The 15917-nt window shown below is 42.3% G+C and overlaps 1 protein-coding gene across 2 annotated transcripts in view; it reads right to left on the reverse strand.

Annotated features, from left to right (window-relative positions):
• The window catches only part of PDCD7 (programmed cell death 7), a 30949-nt gene that overhangs the window by 3806 nt on the left and 11226 nt on the right, over nucleotides 1-15917 (reverse strand). Inside the window, exons 3-5 of one of the 2 annotated variants that reach the window (XM_055099024.2) lie at nucleotides 13330-13566; nucleotides 12987-13074; nucleotides 12283-12451 (exon numbers count right to left, since the gene is read on the reverse strand). In XM_055099024.2, the coding sequence (XP_054954999.2) occupies nucleotides 12328-12451; nucleotides 12987-13074; nucleotides 13330-13566 (449 nt within the window). In that variant the 3' untranslated portion in view covers nucleotides 12283-12327. Of the gene's footprint in view, nucleotides 1-10999; nucleotides 12452-12986; nucleotides 13075-13329; nucleotides 13567-15917 lie in introns of those variants that run through there. The other variant, XM_034938943.3, reaches the window with a different exon arrangement.

The following is a 15917-nucleotide window of genomic DNA, read 5'->3' on the forward strand; positions in this document are numbered from 1 at the left end:
CTGGAAAGGAAAAGGTGAGGGGGCCAGTGCTGCATAAAGGAAGGAAATGAATAAAAACAAGAGCATTCACACGGACAGGAATTCACTATTTCATATTTCAGTCATGCTCTAGACCATTGTTTTCCAAAACATGGTCCACAAAACTAGTTCTAATGCATTTCATCAAAATAATTGTCACCCAAATGTTTAAGAAACAAACAGCATTAATTTACATAAACTCTTCCAGGGAAGAAGAAAATAAGAAATACTTTCTAACTCATTTTGATTTTAGCATAACCTTTTTTTTTTTTCTTTTTCTGGGACGAAGTCTCACTCTGTCACCCAGGCTGGAGTGCAGTAGCCTGATCTTGCCTCACTGCAACCTCCAGCTCCTGGGTTCAAGTGATTCTCCTACCTCAGCCTCCCAAGTAGCTGGAATTACAGGCTTGTGCCACCACACCCAGCTAATTTTTGTATTTTTAGTAGAGACGGGGTTTCACCACGTTGGCCAGGCTGGTCTCAAACTCCCGGCCTTAGGTGATCTGGCCACCTCAGCGTCCCAAAATGCTGGGATTACAGGCGTGAGCCACTGCACCCAGCTGATTTTTAGCATAACCTTGATACCAAACTTGATAAGAAAATTAGAAACCAATCTCTCATGAACACAGATGCAAAAAAAATCTTAAAAATAATTATGGGTAGAATAACACTGTCAAGTTAAGTTTATTTCAGGAAAGACAGATTGACTTAACATCCCCAAATCAATAAATGGGAATAAAGATAAATATCAATAAAGATGAAAAATTATATAATTATATAGCTTCATAGATGCAGAAAAAAACATGACAAAATCAATACCCATACCCTTTCAGCAACTTAGGAAGAGAAGGGAATTTTCTTAACTAATAAAGAGTATCTCTAACACATCACACAGTGGCCGAGATCATGCTGCTGCACTCCAGCCTGACAAGGGAGCAAGATGCTGTCTCAAAAAAAAAAAGAAGAAAGAAAAAGGAAAAAAAAAAGGAATTACATCTCTCTATATAAATAGTAAATCATGTAAATGGACTCTTCTAAAAACTTTATTAGAAATGGAACATTTTAGGCCAGGTGCAGTGGCTCACATCTGTAATCCCAAATCCCAGCACTTGGGGAAGTCGAGGTGGGAGGATTATCTTGAGGTCAGGAGTTGGAGACCAGTCTGGCCAACATGGTGAAACCCCGTCTCTACTAAAAATACAAAAATTAGCTGGGCATGGTGGTGGGTGCCTGTAATCCCAGCTACTTGGGAGACTGAGGCAGGAGAATCGCTTGAATCCGGGAGGCAGAGGTTGCAGTGAGCCAAGATCACACAATTGCACTCCAGCCTGGGCAACAAGAAGGAAATGCTGTCTCAAAAAAAAAAAAAAAAAAAAAGGAAAATTTAAAAAGTTATCATTTATATTAGTATAGTTCTCTAGGACTAAATCTAACACAAGATGTATGAGACCGCTACACGGAAAACTATAAAACATTTGGTTAAATGGAGGAACATACCACGTTCAAGGATTGTAAAACTGAATCTTGTAAAGATAGCAGTTCTCCTCCAATTAATTTATTCATCCCATGTATCAAAATTCCATCACTTTTTTTTTGGTAGAAATTGGCAAGCTAATCCTAAAATTAAATGAAATGCAAAGGACCAGGAAAAGCCAAGAGACTCTTGGAGAAGCAACACAGTGGAAGACTTTCACTATCAGATAGCAAGACCTTCAAGTTATGAGAATGAAGAGAGTGACTTAAAGACTTACAAAGAGACCAACAGGACAAAAAAGAAAGTCCAGAAACATATCCACACATGAATCTTTGACTTATGACAAAATTGGCTCTGTAGAACAGCTGGAAAGGGAAAGTCTTTTAAATAAATTGTTCTGGATTAATTTGATATCCATCTGGGGGAAAAAAAAAACAAAAACAATATTGACCTCTACCTCATGTCATACCTAAAAATCAATTCCAGGTGGACTGTAGATTTAAATGTAAAAGGTAAAATAATAAAACTCAAAGATAAAAATGAAAGACTATATTCATGGCCTTGCAATAGTCAAAACATTTCTTAAGTTACAAAAGGGCTAACGGGCCAGGCACGTTGGCTCATGCCTATAATCCCAGCACTTTGAGAGGCCCAGGCAGGAGGATCAGTTGAGGCCAGGAGATTGAGATGAGCATGGGCAACAAAGCAAGACCCCTATCTCTACAAAAAATACAAAACTAGCCAGGTATGGTGGCATACACCTGTAGCCCCAGCTACTCGGGAGGCTGAAGTAGGAGGATTGCTTAAGCCTGGGAGGATGAGGCTGCAGTAAGATGAGTGAGCTGTGAGCCCAGGTTGCACTCCAGCCTGGGCAACAAAATGAGACACTGTCTCAAATAAATAAATAAATAAATAAATAAATAAAATTAAAAAAAACACAACAACAACAACTCCAAAAGAGACTAACCATGAAGGAAAATTCTGATAAACTGGATTACATTAAAGTTAAGAACTTCCGCCAGGTGCAGTGGCTCACACCTGTAATCCCAGCACTTTGGGAGGCTAAGGCAGGCAGATCGCTTGAGGTTGGGAGATCGAGACCATCCTGGCCAACATGGTGAAACCCTGTTTCTACTAAACATACAAAAATTAGCCAGGCGTGGTGGCACACGTCTGTAATGTCAGCTACTAGGGAGGCTGAGGCAGGAGAATCGCTTGAACCTGGGAGACAGAGGTTGCAGTGAGCCAAGATCACACCACTGTACTCCAGCCTAGGTGACAGAGCGAGACTCTGTCTCAAAAAAAAAAAAAGAAAGAAAAAAAAGTTAAGAACTTCCATTTGGCCGGGCGTGGTGGCTCACATCTGTAATCCCAGCACTTTGGAGGCCGAGGCGGGCGGATCACAAGGTCAGGAGATCGAGACCATCCTGGCTAACATGGTGAAACCCCGTCTCTACTAAAAATACAAAAAATTAGCTGGGCATAGTGGTGGGCGCCTGTAGTCCCAGCTACTCAGGAGGCTGAGGCAGGAGAATGGCATGAACCCAGGAGGCGGAGCTTGCAGTGAGCCGAGATCACGCCACTGCACTCCAGCCTGGGTGACAGAGCGAGAATCTGTCTCAAAAAAAAACAAAAACAAAAAAACTTCCATTCATCAGAATATACCATTAAGAGAGTTAAAACAAAAACAAAAACAAATCACAGAGTGGGAGAAGATATTTGCAACAAATCTATATGACAAAGGACTCATATCCAGTATATACAAAGAACTTCTATAAACAATAAGAAATGGGCAAGAGATTTTTAATATGCACTTTACAAAAGAGGATATCCAAATAGCCAATATGATAAGTTGTTTAACTTCATTAGTCATCAGGGGAATGCAAAATAAAACAAAGAGATACCACTACACAAACATACAACCATTAATTTAAGGTTAAAATTAAAAAGCTTCACAATATCAAGCGATGATGAGGATGTGGAACATCTATAACTCTCATTCACTGTTGGTCAGAAAGTCACTTAGTCAACAGTATCTACTAAACCTGAAAGCCAAGAATTAAGAACTCATTCACACATCACTTCTTGGCTTTTTGGGTTAGATCAAGACTAGTATCTGTCCTTCGTTTAGCAATACAACAGCCAGGAATTTAATTTTTGATGTATTTTAAACTACATTGAGTCTGTTGCCTTTAAAAAAGAACAAAATCGGCTGGGCGCGGTGGCTCACGCCTGTTATCCCAGCACTTTGGGAGGCTGAGGCGGGCAGATCACAAGGTCAAGAGATTGAGACCATCCTGGCCAACATGGTGAAACCCCGTCTCTACTAAAAACACAAAAATTAGCTGGGCGTGGTGGTGCGTGCCTGTAGTCCCAGCTACTCAGGAAGCTGAGGCAGGAGAATCGCTTGAACCAGGGAGGCGGAAATTGCAGTGAGCTGAAATCGTGCCACTGCACTCCAGCCTGGTGACAGAGTGAGACTCTGTCTCCAAAAAACAAAACAAAACAAACAAAAAAAACTTGGCCGGGCGTGGTGGCTAATACCTCTAATCCCAGCACTTTGGGAGGCCGAGGCGGGTGGATCACCTGAGGTCAGGAGTTCAAGACCAGCCTGGCCAACATGGTGAAACCCCGTCTCAACTAAAAATACAAAAAAAAACATAGCTGGGCATGGTGGCACGTGCCTGTAGTCCCAGGTACGTGGGAGGCTGAGGCAGGAGAATTGCTTGAACCCAGGAGGCGGAGGTTGAGGTGAGCCGAGATGGCACCACTGCACTCCAGCCTGGGCGACAGAGTGAGACTCTGTCTCAAAAAAAAAAAAAAAAAAGAAAAAAAAAAGAAAAGAAAAAGAACAAACTCATTCACACAGAATTTAAGCTCACGACTGCCTATAATAATACACTTGAATCTAGACTCCTTGACTGCAGTCTGCCTTTTTGCAAACAATCAGGGATTATCAGGGAGTCTGCAGCAGGAAGTGCCTGTGGCTCAACACAATCTGTCATCCCTGCCAGGATGACGCAAAGCTCTGCCCTGCTAGGGGTCACTACAGTCATCCCCTTCCCATGAGAGCATCATGTGGAGAGGTAGGGTGGATAATCTGAGTGCAGAGAGGTCAGATGAAGGCAGGTAGGCAAATCCCTTAATTCCCTCATCTCCTGCCCCATTTGTCAACTCTTGTTAGTGTCTTGCTGTATATAAGACTCAAAAGGTTTCTCCACTCCATGCCTAGAGCTGGTCTCCCTGCACAGCAGGAGGTAGCTCTCTGTGCTACCTTCCATACAGAATCAGGAAGGTCCCACTGTAACCAGTAAATTATCTGCCCCATCAGCCAGTTCTTACAGGGGACCTTTGAGGTACAAGGGTGTTATAGGAGACACAGGAAAGGTCAGCAAGTTTTGGCATTCTCAGATTTATTATTCACATTTTCAGGTATCATCTGAATTTTGAGCTATCTCCAGGGAAGGGACACAGTTCTATTGAGACTATCTGTCCACTTAGCAGGTATAGGGCACCCTTCTCTCCATCTTCCGCCCAGCATCTGCATCCTAATAGGTATTTTCTACTCAGTCCTACACTTGCTTCTAGGATACTGAGGATTTGGGGAACATATCTTTTTTTTTCTTTTTTGAGATGGACTCTCGCTCTGTCTCCCAGGCTGGAGTGCAGTAGTGCAATCTTCTAGGCTCACGGCAACGTCTGCCTCCCAGGTTCAAGCGATTCTCCTGTCTCAGCCTCCTGAGTAGCTGGGATTACAGGCACCCACCACCACGCCTGGCTAATTTTTGTATCTGTAGTAGAGGTGGGGTTTCGCCATACTGGTCAGGCTGGTCTCGAACTCCTGACCTCAGGTGATCCACCCGACTTGACTTCCCAAAGTGCTGAGATTGCAGGTGTGAGCCACCATGCCCAGCCTATATCTCTTTTTTTTTCTTTTTTAGGCAGAGTCTTGCTCTGTCACCCAGGTTGGAGTGCAGTGGCGTGATCTGGGCTCACTGCAAGCTCCATCCCCCGGGTTCAAGCGATTCTCCTGCCTCAGCCTCCTGAGTAGCTGGGACTACAGGCGCCTGCCACCATGCCCGGCCCTATATCTCTTAAGAATGGCAAGGGCTACAGTAAAGATATCGATATTGCCTAGTTAGAAAATATTCTAAAACGAGGGTCACCTCACTAGGTACAACATGAGAGGTACAGATCATTATGTAATAATATTCTCCAAAGGAAGGGGAGTGGTCTAGTCCTTATGGGCATTGGAGAAGCTTCAGGAAGTAGATGGGACTTGACCTTGACCCTGGAAGGTGAAAGAACAGCCTGTGAGCAAGAGAGCAGAGGAATCTGCAGGGTGGAGAGAAGTGACAAGTTGCTGGACTTAAGCAGATGGTCTGTGCTGGGAAGCAGTACAAAGTAAAATTGAAAGGGTAGACTGGGGTAGAGCTGGGGAGAACTATGAACTTCAGGCTGAGTGCTGACTCCATTCAGCAGGTAATGGGCAAAGTGTGGAAGAGGCCTGAGGTGGTGGAATGGAGTAGGGATGTGGGAATGTTAGGAAAGCCAGGCTGTGCATGCTTGGACAAACTGTAAGCCAGGACCTCTCAAACACTAGCCCATGAGGTGGTGCCCATGTGCTTGGATCTGGGCATGGAGATGGGGAGTGGGATGGGTGAAGGTGGCACTGATTGATTTAAGTGGGGCCCAGGTAATGACATTAGTATTGTTTCCAAAGGTCTTCACTATACTCTCTAAATGACTTTATTCTTGCCCAGAGCTTCAATTACCTGCCAATGATTCACAAATTAAATTCTCCAGTTCTCTTCTGAGATCAAACTCATAAACACAACTGCCTACACAGTGTCTCAAGACTTCTCAAACTCAACGTATCAAAGTGAACTGATTTTTCCCTTCCCCAAACTGCTCCTCGCCCCCAGGGTTCCTTGTCTCAAGGAACGGTAACATTGAGCCAGGTGCACGAGTACTCATCTCTGATACTTTCCTCTCCTTTACCACCACCATCTCAAATTTCCTGTGAATTTTTATCTCCTAAATCTCTGGAATCCAGCCATTTCAGGCTACCTCCACTGCTTCCATGGGAATCCAAGCCCCCATTATCTCTCACCTGGACCACTCATCTCCATGTATCCTCACATGCTTTATTATTATAATTCTGTTCCACACACTGAGGCAAGAATGACCATTTCAAAACCAAAACTAAGCCACTCCTGGCTGGGCACGGTGGCTCATGCCTGTAATCCCAACACTTTGGGAGGCAGAGGTGGGAGGATTGCTGGAGCCCGGGAGTTAAAGACCAGCCTGGGTAACATAGCAAGACCCCTTCTTTAGAAAACAAAACGAAACAAAACTAAGGCACTCTCCTACTTAAAACTCTTCAATGGTTCCTGGCTGTTTTCAAAATAAAAATTAAACTTCTGAAGGCTTGCAGTGTCTGGCCCGTTTCCTCTCCTCCCATCTTACTCCAGTCATGCTAGCCTTCAACTGCCATGGTCTCTCAGTCCCCACAGAACCTTTGCATATCCTGTTCTGGATACTGGCTAAGTTCTTCCCTGTTGCTTCCCCACAATTAATTAAAAGCTGCTCAAATGCCGGGCACGGTGGCTCACACCTGTAATCCCAGCACTTTGGGAGGCCAAGGTGGGCAAATCACTTGAGGTCAGGAGTTCGAGACCTGCCTGGCCAACATGGCAAAACCCCCTCTTTACTAAAAATACAAAAATTAGCCTGGTGTAGTGGCACACGCCTGTACTCCCAGCTACTCAGGAGACTGAGACGAGAGAACTGCTTGAACCTGGGAGGCGAAGGTTGCAGTGAACCAAGATCACGCCACTGCACTCCAGCCTGGGCGACAAAGCGAGAGTCTGTCTCAAGAATAAAAAGAAAAGAAAAGAAAAAGCTGTTCATTTTTCAGAGCTCAGCTGAAACATCACTTCCTCAAAAAAGCTTGCCCTGAATCTCAAACTTGGTCAGGTCTACCTAGCACAGTAGCCTTTACGAAGTTTTTTATTTTTTACTTTTTTGAGATGAAGTCTTGCTCTGTTGCCCAGGCTAGAGTGCAGTGGCTCGATCTCAGCTCACTGCAATCTCTGCCTCCCAGGTTCAATAGATTCTCCTGCCTCAGCCTCCTGAGTAGCTGGGATTACAAGCACCTGCCACCACGCCTGCTAATTTTTGTATTTTTAATAGAGATAGGGTTTCACCATCTTGGCCAGGCTGGTCTTGAACTCCTGACCTTGTGATCCACCTGCCTTGGGCTCGCAAAGTGCTGGGATTACAGGCATGAGCCACCGCGCCCAGCCTTTTTTTTTTTTTTTTTTTAACTATGACCCATAGTATACTTTTATTTCCTAGCATACACATATGTAAACTGAATAATGATTCTTACCCTTACTATATGATACATATTTCCTATTATTTCAACTAAATGTGTCACAGAACGCTTTTGAAGAAAAATCCTAATTCATAATCTCAGAACCATGTCTTTCTTTCAAAGCACTCAGCATATTTTTTATGATTATTGGGTTAATATCTACCTTCCTCATTGCCTGTATTCTGTATGAGGTTAGGGAGTATTTGGCATTTTGCTTAGCTTTAATAGGCACTTAAACATTTGGAATGAAATATATAAATTGGCTGATAAGTACTTTTCCTTGTAGCACTTATCACAATTGTCTCTAATGACTCTGTTATAATCATTAAGCTTCTTCACTCTAAACTCCAGGTCAGGAATCCTGTCTGTTCACCCCTTCTTACATCCCTAGCACCTAACCACAGTACCTGGAAAATGGTAAATAAAAAATCATTTCCCATAGAACATAATTCAAATTCTGGTATCCAGACTGTGGCCAGCATGAATTAACAAAGCTGAGGAAAGTGTCCACTGTTCTACACAGTTATGCACTCTAACACCACTTGCCTCAGAGACCTTAATCTTTGCTTTGGAGGCTATGAAAAACCAAATTCACTCCAAAAGGCAAATGAACTCTGCAATGGAAACATACTCTTCATGTGTGGCCAGATACAGGAAGCCAGGAACTACTATGTGGATTCACAAAAAGGTAAAGAGCTCATCATATGGAAATAGCTTATAGGTTCTAAGCATTACAAAAAATCTGGGACAAACAGGTGGCAAAAAACAAATTTAGTTGATAATGTCTCATTTAATCACTATTCCATAAATCACTACTATTTCAGAATGTTCACATTCCTTTCATATATTGCATATTATACTTATTTAAATGGAATAAGATATACTTTGTACTTACCTTGTAATTACCAGGAGAACTTCCCTGCAGACAAAGCGTGTATAAATAAATAGCTACAACAGATGGCATAAGCCTAAGCTTCTTGTTACAAATGTCACATGGGCATAGGAGCATGAATGGTTTTATAGAGTGATTAAGTTGGTTGGCTTGTAGCAGCAAATTCTTTGACATCATAAACTCAGCCACTTGGGCTAAATACCCTTAGTATTTAAGAACTAATCTCTTTCTCTCATAGCTTTCTAATCTTCTCTGTATTTACCGAATTTATTAAAAACAAATGCTTTTGTACAGTTTTTCTTTTTAAAAGTATTCCAGTTAATAATTGAAGAATGACAGAATTAAACTATCACTATTTTTGAGTCCCCTCCCCATCAATGAATGAATCTGGGTCTTATCAGTGGCCGCTAACATCACAAAAAAAGCCAAGACATCAGTGCCTCCTGACTGGAAGTACACATTATGTCTGTGAAGTATTCCTGCCAGAAAATTCCAATCTGAATGTGATCAAGCCTCTAGATCAGCACTATCCAACTGAAACATGACCCACATATGTAATTGCACATCTCAACTCAAATAGATCACATTTCAAGTGCTCAACAGCTGAATGTGGCTACTATATTGGACAGTACAGCTCTGTTTAACTACTAAATTATAGGACATACGAGAACAGAGGGACATGGCATCACAAGGATGCAAACAACAGTGTATGGAGTCTATTCAGATCCTAATTTGAACAAAACGTAAAACATTTATGAGAGGGCAATTTGAACAATGATTGGATATTTGTGATATTCAGGAGTTGTTACTCCTTTATTTAGATGTGATAATGGCCCTGTAGTTAGATTTTTTTTTTAATCACTTAAAGCTACATAATGAAATATTTACAGATGAAGTAATTTGATGCCTGAGATTTGCTTCAAAATAATCCAGGGTGAGTGGAGGATGTATAGATGAAACAAGATTGGCCATAAGCTGATAATGATTTGAAGCTGGATGATGGGTACATGGAAAAAAATCATTGTACTATTCTCTTTACTTTTGAATGTATTTGAAATTTTCCCCAAGTTAAAAAAAGAAAAAAAAAGACTGTGGGATAACATTACAATAACACTGCTCATATTCTTGAAAGTACAATTCATTAAAGATACTACCATGAGTCTCTCTAAACCTGAAAGAACCAGTGGCTACTGCCACCACCACTACACACAGGTAATAAACCAGGAAAATCTTACAAATAAAAACCAAACAAGAGTAATGCTCATGTTTTGTTTTGTTTTTTAATTTTCTTTGTTTTGAGACAGAGTCTCGCTCTATTGCCCAGGCTGGAGTGCAATGGTGTGATCTCAGCTCACTGCAACCTCCGCCTCCTGGCTTCAAGTGATTCTCCTGCCTCAGCCTCCCAAGTAGCTGGGATTACAGGCGCCTGCCACCATGCCTGGCTAATTTTTGTATTTTTAGTATAGATGGGGTTTCACCATGTTGGCCAGGCAGGTCTCGAACTCCTGACCTCAAGTGCTCCATCTACCTTGGTCTCCCAAAGTGCTGGGATTACAGGCGTGAGCCACCACACCCAGCCTGATCACTTTATTAAAACCTTGCAAGGGCCAAAGGAAAAAGGGATTTTTTTTTTTCTCCATCTGTGGCTAAATGCCACCTTCTTGGGTTCTGCTGTCCGAGTTTTCCTGAGTCCCTGCAGCACATTCCCTGCCCTCACAGCAGATATCTTAGTGGCAAGGCTGTCCAGACACCAAACACACATCGTACAATTCACCTTATTTCTACTCTTCCTGCATCTCATCAGAGAGCAAATGGTGGAGATATCTAACAAAAAGGCACACAGGATTGTGGAGCTCTATGAAGGTAATCATATCAGATTTTAAGATTTATAAGCGTAGACATACATTTTGGAGACATGTGGCCCTCATTCCCTATCTGTTGACTCTATATAATGTATAAATTAATGCAAATTAAACAACAGAAAAGGGACAAAGCCATTAGTATCTTGCACCCAAAAGCTTCCAACTACAGTACATAACATTATTTCCAAAATTGATGGTATCCTTACCAATCCAGACTTGGATTTTGCAGATAAAGTTTAGCATTTAAGATTCAAATTCCTGTAACAAATGCCTGCTTAATAAATTTGAATTTTTGAATGAAAATATGTTTCATCAATGTGAAAGTGTGTGTTAAGTGATTTGGAAGGCAACAAATTGGCAGCAAAGGCACAAACTAAAAGATAAAAATGATTTTTATTTAGTTTTTTGGAAAATAACAAAATAATTGGCAAAAACCAAACCAAAACAGAACCAAAAAAATGACATGTTATATGAGTGATCATCTCCAAGCACAACAGCATTTATTAATGAATATAAAAAATAAATTTTACTTTTTTTTTTTTTTGAGACGGAGTCTTGCTCTGTCTCCCAGGCTGGAGTGCCGTGGCGCGATCTCGGCTCACTGCAAGCTCTGCCTCCTGGGTTTTACACCATTCTCCTGCCTCAGCCTCCCCAGTAGCTGGGACTACAGGTGTGCACCACCTACGCCCAGCTAATTTTTTTTGTATTTTTAGTAGAGACAGGGTTTCACCATGTTAGCCAGGATGGCCTTGATCTCCTGACGGCCCGCCTTGGCCTCCCAAAGTGCTGGGATTACAGTCGTGAGCCACTGTGCCCGGCCAAATTTTACTATTTTTATTTGCTTTTTCCCCTAGATTTGACTACATGGATAGTTTTAGAAGCTTGAGTTCCTAAGATAATTCCATAGCTACACTGGCTCCTACAATGTGACTGAGTGAGGTTAGGGAAATATCCTTGGGGATTCTGAACAACTAGACCCTTAGAAACTTAAAAATAACAGGTGCTTTCATTAGGATCCTTCTAACATGGAAAAAATACAGCCATTGTCCATTAAAACACAATCCAATTTGGGTACTCTTCAGGTTTTCTAAGTTCTCCATCTGAATAATAAGACTAGGCCACCATCTTTTCTGGCAACCCAGCCTACAGCCACTGCCATCTTCCTAACTAGCAGCCTCCTAAGCTGCACTAAAACTGGGATTAACACAACTGAAGATAATGTTTTTGACCTTTCTTCCTAGAAGTCAAAGGGCTCTTCAGGTAGGAAAGGTCAGGAGGTTTTGCATCAAGCTTGCCTTCACACTCACTATTAGTAGAAGGGCTGTGAAATCTACCCATCACACACCTGTATTCAGTGTTTGAGTGTACTTACCCATCAACACACAAGGAAGTTAGAGTAAATTAACAAGTCACTCTGGACCAAGCCCCTCAAAACAGAGGCAAATTTGGTGAACCAAGGTCATTCACTGCCTGTGGTAAAAACCTCAGTTCACTTAAGTCCTTTCCTGAAAAACCACATTAATCTGATTCAAGAGGCACCTCTGGCCAGCACAGAGCACAGAAGGAAAGCATAACTTCAGGGTAGGGGAATGCCACATGGAATTTAGAAGTTGCAGTTTAGTCTACAGCAAAAGATGGCACCATCGCTAATATTTACAGCTGGAAAGAGCGCTGGCTGGACCACACTCCTGGAGCATCTTTACTAATGCAGCTTAACAGCAGTTGCCCAGATGTCGTTGCTGGGGAGCGGGGGAAGGACCCATCCTTGGGGAACGAAGTTGCCTTTGGGATGATCGGATGGCACCAGGTACTGATCCCAATCATGCCTTAATAAGAACATTATAGAACAACTATTTATTTCTGTTTTATTCCAAATAAGATGTTCAGCAACTACATATTCTAAGACTTAGCTTTCAAATGACTGATATACTAATCTATTACAGAACTTGATTTCTAGGAATCAAGAAAATGACTATATTTCTTAAATGTACATATAAAAAGAGGAAAAACTCTGAAGAACTTAAACCTTATGGATAACCAAATAACAAATAAAGTCAATCCTCATTATTTACAGATTCTGTATTTCCATATGTGCCTACTAACACAGGGCAAGTCACAACCTGAGTTTGTTTCTTCACCTATAAAAATAGGGACATCAACTTCTCAAGGACTAATGAGGACTAAACAAGATGTATGCAGCATCCTTGAAACATGGAAACATTATAAACCCATAGTTTTTTTTAAGTTCCTTATGGAACTTAAAAAAAAAAAGACAGTAATAGACCTAAACAATGTAAGCACTTCTTCAAGTGCTTCCTGCTACCTAAGAGAAAGACAACATAGAGAGCCAGCCCCTCTGACCTGATCTGGATGAGCGCTGGCAGGGAGTGCTCGGCTTGGAGATAATACTGTCGGAAAGGCTCCAAGAGGTGAGCAAGTGGGAACTCATCTGAAAGAGAAAAGCACAATACCACGTTATCATGCTTGATATCCACAGTGTATTTCTCAAGGCAAGGTGACTGAGCCTATGATTACGACAGAATGAGAAAATGTGTTCTATCTGTATCCATGAGTTCTATGACACAGAATTGCATCTGGAAAGTGTCATTTGTTGCCTACCACCTCTTAGCTTGAGATCACCCGTGATGAGAAGAGCTGTCAATCTAGTATTTTCATTTTCTCCACTGGTTATAGAGCAACATACCTGGATCCCCAAACAACTTGGACTCAATTTCACGTTTCTGAAGTAAAATTTTCTCTTTTTCTTTTCTTTGTTTCTTTTCTAATTCTCTTTTCCTCTCTTCCTCTTGTTCTCCTTCCAGCATAACTCTGAGGGCTCTCTCTTCAGCTTCATACAGTTCAGAGCGCTTTTTAATGAGTTTTCTTAGTCGCTGAAGATGATGCGTAAAAGTCTCATCTGCTGAGGCTGGAGGACAGACCCCTGGGCAGACAGGACAAAATGGCATTTTATTTATTTTTTTTTTGAGAGAAGGCCTCACTCTATCACCCAGGCTGGAGTACAGTGGTGTGATCATAGCTCACTGCAACTTCAAACTCCTGGGCTCAACCCATCCTCCCACCTTGGCTTCCCAAGTAGCTACAAGTACAAGTGTGCACCACCATGCCTGGCTTTTTTTTATTTTTTATTTTTTATTTTCAGATAGGGTCTCACTCTGTTGTGCAGGCTGGAGTGCGGCAGCATGATCACGACTCACTGCAGCCTCGACCTCCTGGGCCCGAGATCCTCCCACCTCAGCCTCCCAAGTAGCTGGGACCACAGGCACGTGCCACCACATCTAGCCAATTTTTTTTTATTTTTGTAGAGACAGGGTATCCCTGTGTTTCTCAAGCTGGTCTTAAACTCCTGGTCAAGCAATCCCCCTGCCTTGGCCTCCCTAAGTGCTGGGATTACAGGCATGAGCCACTGTGCCTGGCCCTACCTACTAATTTGTAAATTTTTTGTATGAGGTCTCACGAGGTCAGGAGATTGAGACCATCCTGGCTAACACAGTGAAACCCCGTCTCTACTAAAAATACAAAAAATTAGCCAGGCATGGTGGCGGGTGCCTGTAGTCCCAGCTACTCGGGAGGCTGAGACAGGAGAATGGCGTGAACCTGGGAGGTGGAGCTTGCAGTGAGTGGAGATCACACCACTGCACTCCAGCCTGGGCAACAGAGTGAGACTCCGTCTCCAAAAAAAAAGACCAAAACTTTTTTGTATGAGGTCTTGCTATGTTGCCCAGGCTAATCTCTAACTCATGGCCTCAAGCAATCCTACCAGCTTGGCTTCCCAAAGTGAGCCACTGCATCCAGCCCAAATGGCCTTTTACACACGTTTTCTTATCCCAAAATTTGTGTTATAATGAGGAAGTTTAAAAGTCCTAGCTATAGTATGTATCGGTTAAAATTTAGAAATTTTACCCAATCTTTTAAGGCTCAATTTGATGTTTCTGAGTATTCAATTACTCTGACCCTACCCTGACTTTCTCAACTCCTCCCTCTGGATCACACCACTTAACCTCTGACTTTCTTTCTTTTTTTTTTTTTTTTTTTTTTTTGAGATGGAGTTTCATTCTTGTTGCCCAGGCTGGAGGGCAATGGTGCGATCTTGGCTCACTGCAAACTCCACGCATCCCGGGTTCAAGCGATTCTCCTGACTCAGCCTCCTGAGTAGCTGGGATTACAGGCATGCACCAACACACACAGCTAATTTTTGTATTTTTAGTAGATGTTTCTCCATGTTGGTCAGGCTGGTCTCGAACTCCTGACCTCAGGTGATCCACCCGCCTTGGCCTCCCAAAGTGCTGGGATTACAGGCGTGAGCCACCACACCTGGCTTCGACTTTGTTTATTTCTAATGGTCTTGATCCTCCACTTGAAACAGTGAGCTCACTAAAGGGAGGAACTTGTCTTAACTTCATTGTTTGTGAAATTCCCTTAGCATCAACTCCCAGATCTAATTAATAAACAATTCTTCCTCTGACTGAGTGCGAATTTTGGGAGTGCACACTTGGATGGTGAGGAAGATACACTTAAAACAACCACACTGACCTTGCAGTCTGCTGCTGACAGTAGGCTGACCAACTGTTTTGGTTTGCCCGCATGTAGCACTGAAAGCCCCATGTCCCAGTAAAACTGGGATGGTTATTATCCTGATTTAACTATGAGGTCAGCTAACAGTATAGCCAACATATATAAAGCCACAGTGGAGAAAATAGTCAGGTTATTAGGTGATATCAAAGAATTACTGCTAATTTTTTTGGTGTGACAATGGTATCATAGTTGATGATGAGTATTTATGTATTCTATTTTTGTGCATGTGTGAAATGTTTCATAAAGTTTCATAAGAAAAAAAGATTTTAACTTAATGAATATCTGAGTGGACTGCAATTGTGCACTCACTACCATAATGGCCCTGCAATACAAAAGCTTCCAGGTGAATCAATGTAGAGTGATGTGGATGTGATCTATCCTGTCAGTCCTTGAAGATTTTAAAGGAAAATATGTTACCCAAGCATTTTAGCAATACCAGATACAGGGCCAAGCGTGGTGGCTCACACCTGTAAACCTAGCACTTTGGGAGACTGAGGCAGGCAGATTGCCTGAGCTCAGGAGTTCAAGACCAGCCTGGCCAACATGGTGAAACCCCATATCCACTAAAAATACAAAAAATTAGCCGAGCATGGTGGCGTGCGCCTGTAGTTCCAACTACTCAGGAGGCTAAGCCAGGAGAATCGCTTGAACCCAGGAGGTGGAGGCTGCAGTGAGCCAAGATCATGCCACTGCACTCTG

Source organism: Pan paniscus, chromosome 16 (assembly GCF_029289425.2).
Source record: "Pan paniscus chromosome 16, NHGRI_mPanPan1-v2.0_pri, whole genome shotgun sequence".
Taxonomy (NCBI): Eukaryota; Metazoa; Chordata; class Mammalia; order Primates; family Hominidae; genus Pan; species Pan paniscus.